Raw genomic sequence first — 8154 nt, forward strand, 5'->3', positions numbered from 1 at the left:
ACGGACGGTTGATAGCAGTAGAGGAGTAGTGGGTCAAAGGCTGATCGGTCTTCCCTCATGATAAAGACGTGATTGTCACCACTTTTGCACGATCCCCACTCCTCCACTACTTAACTGCATCCACTTCCTATGAGATCAAGCTGCGCTCAATCATAACTTGTATAAACAGGATTTCGACCTATTTCGACAAAAAATAAGTGTTATCAACACAAGTATTCAGAAAAACACCAAGAAGTGATAGCTTACATTCTGCGAGCCAGTTCCATATTCGGATACAAGTCATAAAACAGCCACACCTTCATAATTCGACATTCTGATCTCACTTTATTCGCTTCCCTCCCTAAGATTAACCCTTCTCCTTCATTTTATTACCGAATTGAATCTGGAACGGCCATTTCTTGATTTAGGCCAGAGTCTTACAGATTGATCTCTCGAATCTAAAGTTTTCCTGTGCGATACATTTGTTTAGGGTTTGAATTCGTTTCTCATCAACACACCCAAATTTACCAAAACCAGCAGAATCAATTTTTACCCCAAAACACCTACACACCAATCACAAAATAACACGTAGACAATTACAGTTGTAAAGAACAACGACTTCTAAGGAGATGTTTGATTACTAGTATCCACTTTAAAATCCATGTTTCCAACTTCTCTTTTGATAGACATCTCATTTACTAATTCAGATGCTAAAAGAATATTTCCATGTATGCATCTATCTTTTGATGAAAGCCAGTTGTTGAGGTGATACAGGTTTATGCATAAAAGAGTTGAATCTAGATGTAATTATCTTGGTGAAGATTTTAAAACAGAAGTTGGTGAGACCTACAACTTTAAATTGAGCAGCTTTCTTTGCACCATTTACCTTTGGAAGTAAGACTAAGAAGTTAGAATTGATACATTTTGAGATGAATTGAAATTGCCAACAATACTGAATTGCAGAAAGCAAGTATCGACTGATAATTTGTCGTGTTGCTCTATGGAAACATCAAGAGATAATTTGCTTGTGGTAGTGCAAGTTGTGTGAGGCTCGGACAGGCCGGCGTAAAATCTATGTTCGACTCTTAGGAGATATTCTCTAGCCAACCCGGCACTTGCTAATGGAAAAGACTTTGGATTTGGCTCTATGGAAACATCAAGAGAAAATCGGGACATGGGGAGCTGTCTGCTTTCAAATCAAAGATTGCCTTTTTGATCTCCAGTTCATCAGGAACGTGTTCCATTAGTTTGTTGTCATCAAAAGTGAAATATTATCCGCAATAGTAACATGTTGAAATTTAAATTTATTTTCAAAGTGATTGATAAGAACATTACCAGTGTCATGTTGATTTGTCATAATGCTGTCATGTAAATCCTCAAGTTCCAATCAGATTCTGAAGCTGTGATTTGTGCTCTTCTTTGTAATTTTTCTGCCTTGGATCTTTCATGCAAGATGGATCAGGTTGAAATCAATTCTGCAAGTACTTCATTTACATGGTTCCGTGAGATAAATTTTTCAGCAAATCTTCTACTACTGAAAAAAGGTTGCAACTAAGAAAGCTAAGAAAAGTTGCAACTTAGAAAATGGTTGTCAGTCTGTTTACTCCACTAGGCCTTTTATGTCAAGAATGGAATGACATACTGAGAAGTACTCGATTCTAATGAGTCTTAGTTTACTGGCTTTTTGGCCTCTTGATGTATTTTAGATGCAACTTAGGTTTTAAATTGGCAATAAAAATTTAATAAAAAAAAATAATAATCAAATAGACATCAACAGACCATGAAAAATAATGTTAATTCTTACAAACATACATCAGCCAACCTCACTCTGGGGACTGTTTTATTAACTTGAAAAACTACAAGCAAAACGATTTCATAAATTACAAGGAGTACAGGGCCGAACACAACCTCACTCCCCAAGTTACTGACTGGGAACACTATATTATCCCATTTCATTTCCATCTCTAAACGCCCTTTTGTTTGAATAAATGAATAGACGGATTTTATAACATTTTATAACACAAATGTGAGACAGAACTCAAACAACAGCACGTCACATCTCATTCGTCTTCATCGCCAGTCAATGCAAATGAAAATGGGCTGAACTTGTAACCATCTCCCTCATAAAACTTGTTCTGGAACTCGACCCAATGAAGACGTAAAGCGTGCAGGAAAGCACTCAATGTTTCCATGACAAGCAAAACTCCGACAGTTGCAAATATAAATACAAGGACACCGATGGCAAGAATAAAAATGTTGTTGTACCTATGCATTAGAAAGAGAACAGAACGAGGGGTCAAAATTCTACTTCTTTTTGTTCCATCAGATTGGCTAAGATTCAAGCCGGTATTAAAAGTTCGATAATAAATTAGTGTTACTCACCCCCATGCAAGCATTAAAACCTTCTCATAGAAAACAGTTGACAACTCCGAATGTGCAAGACTGAAATCATTTCAAACCAAAATAAATACATCAGCAGTATATAGCGAAAGAGGAAAAAATGCTAGACGACTACTCTCTTTTTTTCGTTTTTGCTGACTCGGAAAGAAAGACAAAAAATTCGAGATTGGACGAAAAGAACCGTCTGTACCTAAGATATTTATCGAACTGCAAAATAGTCTCTACTGGTATTATCAAGTGGGAAATTGTGCCTACCTGAGAGCCCATAATCGAAGATATGAAGCAGTATTTGAAACCGCCCCGAGCACAAACTCTATTGTATGGATGAGCTGGTGGACAAATATTTCACTGAATTCAAATTCCTCATGGCCATGACCATGTGAATCATGACTTGCCTCTACTGCGACAGAATCGTCATTGCTGTGAAGAAGTTCATAGGATTCACCCTGGTGCCTCTGAAATAAAACCATCACAATTATGAAAAGATGAAACCAATGCATTATAAAGTAATGTAATAATCAAGTAGGGTTTAAACAAAATAATCAGCTAACCGCTTCATGTTGTTTCTTCAAAATAAATGGTTTTGGCAAAAGCATCCATGGTACAGCAATAAGGGCCAACCCTAGCAACACAAGCTGGTGATTAACAGAAGAAACGAATCAGTATCCTGTACGAGTCTCAAAATACAGGAATAAGGCAACAGCTGGGGAGAAAGAATCGAGTGAACCTGAAGATTTCTTTGGTAAGGGAATAGCTGGTTCTCCCCAAGATCGTCTGTTGGGCTCAAGAACATATATATCATAAGATGGTACAAATCGGCTTTGGAACCAGTGCACCACTTCACAATGATAAGGACCGAAAGGTACCCAAACAGACTGTTTAAGAATATCATCTGGGGAATAAATTGAAACCTGGAAAAGTACAATGTGTCATAAGAGAATGGAACGACAAACAAATACCGAACTGTTTGTTCAACATGCATGTATGGATCCAAGCCCAACTTACCAAGTATTCACACTATTCTTAAAGAACTTAGCATTAGTGTAGCTCATTATAATTCCAAGATTCATTTGGGCAACCCCAAGAAGAATAGACATTTTCATCTTCAATGAGTTCAGGAATGGCAATTCAGATCGAGAACCATGCCACTCTGGATCCACACCGAAGGGATAGGTGTCGCGCACCTTGATCAAGCCCCACGTAGTAGTATCACTGCAATAACAAGGCCGGGATGGGACTGGGATAATAAATAATTGCAAGAGTTTTGCAGCAAAGACAATTTAAGGCACCTAGAGAGTTGGCAAAAACCTTAATATTGAAAAACTCAGTTCACTTCCTAAATGACTTTAAACTAGATAACAACTTATCCAGACCTGCAGCTGGCATCCCGGCATGCATAGGCAGAAGGTCCAAAAAGCTCAAATGGCACAGAGAAAAACTCATTATAGATCAATCCAGTGTAAATTGAGAACACCGACATCATCAAAATAATATAGCGACCGCCAAAAGTCATTTCCATGATATCTCCAAGTTTCTGTTAACATAATATAAGAAACAAAAGTGAGTACTGAAACCCTAGAAATTGTCGACATTCATCTGCATCAGAAACCTTGTTCACTGGACAAAATGTCGGAAATCATATGCAAAATTTATCTAGTAAATTTACCTGACTAGAATACTTCTTTTCTCGGATTATTAAGAATAATGATGCGAGTAACAAGCAGATTCCATGGCCCCAATCACCAAACATGACCGCAAACAGAAAGGGGAATGTAACAATAGTGTATAGACCAGGGTTTGCTTCTTGATACTTAGCCACCCTACAATGACAAACAATACGCTATCAATGAGGTTCTCGTTCAAACTGCGGCATTAAACTCTACAATAAGATAACGGGAGGCAGAAAAAGAACATCTGTTTATAGGTTGCACATGTTCCCATAATGAAAAGATAAGACTACAGATGAGCTAATAAGAGACCAGAAATGTTTTCTATATGTGTTCCCATTATGGTTTCATGCAGCTTTAATAAAACAAAGAAATTTATTTTATACAGCATTATAGATTTGTAATGTATGATGCATTCAATCATAATAAATTACTCCCATCATAACTATTACCAGAACAATGACTTACCCATAAGCATCGACAATTTCTTGAAAAGAGCTAGTAAATTTATTTGTCCTGAAGTATGTAGGGGGAGATTCCTTCGTATGCAAAATTTGAAATACTGCTCCGACTTGTGAATTGCTGTCAAATGACGCTCGCTGCAATGCGTCTTGAATCTGCATAAACAAGACTACATTTGCTCAGAAATATATAATAATAACATGCTTGCTTCTGGTGTGTTTACAAAAAAGACAAAGTCGACCAAGATTATACAACTACAGTATCAGGCAGCATACCTGATGAGTTGCAAACACAGGGCTCCATCCCTCTGCTACGAGACATTTCTTCGTCACGTCAATGCTGAGCATGTTTAGAGTGTGGTAAATGGATTTCTCCTTCCTCACCTTCACAATTTTAGAAGTTTCATGGGTGGACATACAAATAACGGTTATGCATTCCATAAGCTTTAAATCAACATTAACTTACCAAAAGATTCCACTGCTCATACTGACTGCCAATGGATGACAATAAATTGTAACGATGCATTAGCCCAAGATCAATGGTAGTTTTCAGCTCTGAAGTTCTTCCCGAAACCTACAAGTAAGTTAATCGTATTCACATTTGAACATGAGAGTATATCAAATATTTCAACAGTTTCAACCAAGACAAGGTTACAGCAAGTGAAGCACAAATGTAAGATAGTAAAGCCAAAGAGGGTACCAGAACAGGTATCTTTTAACTAATCCATGAAACATAATAAGTTGCAGTCAAATGGACAGTGTAGGTAGAAAGTTACTAAATATTCTGATGCATACCTCTGCTATCATCTGGGCTTGTTTTCCCATTTCCTCAGTGAATGGGTAACGGTTTGCTCCAAATGCATCACATATCTTCATGATTTTGGCCTTAGCTCTTTCTCCAGAATAGAAGACCACAAAGACATTTTTCTCAACCTACAAATGGATAACAATAATCCATGAGCAAGTACAAACACCTCAAAAATAGTTGAAACAATAATATAAAGTAGAATTTTGTGATAATCTACTCAGCTATAAAGCTTTGTTAAACTTAAATTACTGCCACAGAAAGTTGAATCACTGACCTTCTCCCCAGAGACGGGATCGGTGACAGGATCTTCAATCGTTGTTTGCTTAATGAATACGTTACCCCTGGTAGCGCGAAATAGAATCCTTTCGAACGCCATCAATTTATCCCTTGGTATAAGGCCACTGACAAACCCCAGCTTAACTTGTTTAGCATGATCTGCTGACATTTCCTGGACAACAACCAATATCAGAGCATTATTGAAGGGGAAACAAAATGTTTCAGCTACTGAAATAAACAAAAATTATAAGGTGTGAAAATCTTACTTGCTCCAACAACAATGGGCTATCCAAGGAACCTTCACCAAATTGGCGGGCCTCAATTTCTCTTTGCTGTGCTGTAGCACTACTTCGGGCTGTGTAGAAAAACTCACCGGCCTACAAGGTGAGAGGAAAAAATGCATGAGAAAAATAGCATTTTGTCCAGTGACATTGTATTATTGTATACTCACTAAAAGCTATTTTACGATGACAGGCGTGAAAAAGACTAACTTATGATAGTATTTGCTATAAGGGACAAAAGATCTATGAGCTTAAATAGTTAAAGTGAAAACATATAGGTAAAAGACAATCGTGAAAAAGATTCTAAGCTTGTGATAGTCTTTGCTTTAAGGGACATAAGATCTATGAGAATGAGCTTGAATAGTTAAAGTCAGAACGTATAGGTAACTGCTGAAGAACCCAGGGAACTATAACCACATTGCAAATACTCCTACAGTCCTGCTTTATCACTAACTCCGCAATAAAAATTGAAATAGTAAAATCAATGAGACAATATGAACGAACAAATCCCCTGCTAAATCGAACCATGAGAATAGCTACAAAAAATCTGTGTACAGTAAAATTATGAGCGTGGTCATACCTTTTGCAGAACAAGCTTATATTCAACAAGCTCACTATATGCACGTTGCAACTTGTCACTGTTCCCGTTGATTTCTATAAGCTCAGATTCAAGTTCTCCAAGTTTTATCTGATGTCATGAGAACAGACAGGTTAACACAATAAAAAATGAATAAGCTATTCTTGGAACTTGGTTAAGAGCAGTTATACCTCCAAGTCATCCATGTCAATATCAGCTCGGGACATAGCCCTTGCTGAAGGTACCACGCCACCCTTTGACATTTGTTCCTTGAAAAATCGTAGCTTCCTTGCCATCTCTCCACATCTTTTGATCTGCAAAATATTGTAATGTAAAAAACACATATAAATGAACGATCAGAATCACTGACATTCATGACTAGAAAACCAGCAAAAAAATTGAAGGCTAGGTCGATCCTCAAAAAAATATACCCTTTTTTGAAGGCTTATAACTTATAAATGTAAGTAAAAACTCTGGAGCGGAGACGGAATAAAATTCAACCCTGAAACCTTGCCCCGGATGCCAACAAAAGCAAAAAAATGTAAACATTGAACTAGGAAAAATAAAAATTACTTACCTGGGAAGCATATGTCCGCTGGAAAGGACTTTTATCCGAATTCAGCTGGAATTAAGAAAAAAAAATGAAATCAACAGAACTGTTAAAACTAATGAATCCATAAAGAAATCAATGAAGTTATTAAAAACCACGACTCTAAAATTACACAAATTCGACATACAGAACAGTGTAAAGATCCAAACTTTATGTTTCCTGATCCATAAGAAGCTGAATCTAAGTAAAATTAGCAACTCAATGACCAAACCCAAATTAACTTATCATCAAACTAATCGAATCCCAGTAACCTCATAGCTTAAGCAATAGACAAATCAACATCCCCCTCTCGGAGCTATCAATTGAATTCTACTCAGAATTAACTTAAAAACCCAATCGCATAAACAACAAATTTACGGATCCGTAATGCATACTAAATTTCCAGTAAAAACATCAAACACATTTGCTCAAACCCCTAATCAGCTGAATTATTCATTGGAAGATACATAAATTGAGCGAAAATCAATAATTCTTTGCAAATTTCAGTATCACCAATCAAATCAACCGAATTACAAAGAACCCAATAAATTGCAGAAGAAATTGTTAGAATGAGAGGAAAAAAGCTTACATCTTTGAATTGAAGAAGACCAAGGTCACCAAGGTAAGAAACAGTTTGATGGGCGGATTCAATTGGAATGATAAGCTGTACCAATTGCATCGGTTCCGACCGAAACAGATCCATTGACGGAATACATCCGCCTTCTCCCATCTTCTTTTCTACTTCTTCTTCTTCTTCGACTCCGTTTCCTTCCACTACTTGTGAATTTTCTCGATCAATCAATCAAACAAAACCAAAACCCTTGGATCGGCTCTGTTTGACCACTCAAAAGAACAACCTTTTTAGATCTCTCAAGCACCTCTTTTATTACTCTCTTGCCTCTCCCATTACACGTAGGCCATAGAAATTGTTTTTCTCTAATATTAATTATTGTGTCAATTCTGGATATAATAATTATTTTTCCAATCCCAAATTCCCAATCGGTATATCTGTAACGTAACGTGATACATGTTGGTTTCGGTGATTTACTGGCTTTATGTAGTTTTGTTCACTCACGTCTCTCGATCTGGATTCTTGATCAATGGAGATGGGTTCTG

At 37.0% G+C, this 8154-nt stretch overlaps 1 protein-coding gene across 1 annotated transcript; it reads right to left on the reverse strand.

Moving 5' to 3' along the window:
* Positions 1-1732: 1732 nt before the first annotated feature.
* Positions 1733-7953, reverse strand: LOC113289217 (V-type proton ATPase subunit a3-like). Its single transcript, XM_026538419.1, has 18 exons — positions 7628-7953; positions 7027-7071; positions 6641-6763; positions 6453-6560; positions 5858-5968; positions 5590-5763; positions 5303-5440; positions 4974-5081; positions 4784-4891; positions 4515-4663; positions 4046-4199; positions 3753-3913; positions 3385-3591; positions 3107-3290; positions 2931-3014; positions 2635-2834; positions 2362-2421; positions 1733-2244 (listed from the first exon to the last, which is right to left on the reverse strand). The coding sequence occupies exons 1-18, from the start codon at positions 7766-7768 to the stop codon at positions 2040-2042; spliced, it is 2460 nt and encodes an 819-aa protein (XP_026394204.1). The 5' UTR covers positions 7769-7953; the 3' UTR covers positions 1733-2039.
* Between the last annotated feature and the right edge of the window lie 201 nt (positions 7954-8154).

This window comes from Papaver somniferum, chromosome 1, assembly GCF_003573695.1.
Source record: "Papaver somniferum cultivar HN1 chromosome 1, ASM357369v1, whole genome shotgun sequence".
NCBI classification, from domain to species: domain Eukaryota; kingdom Viridiplantae; phylum Streptophyta; class Magnoliopsida; order Ranunculales; family Papaveraceae; genus Papaver; species Papaver somniferum.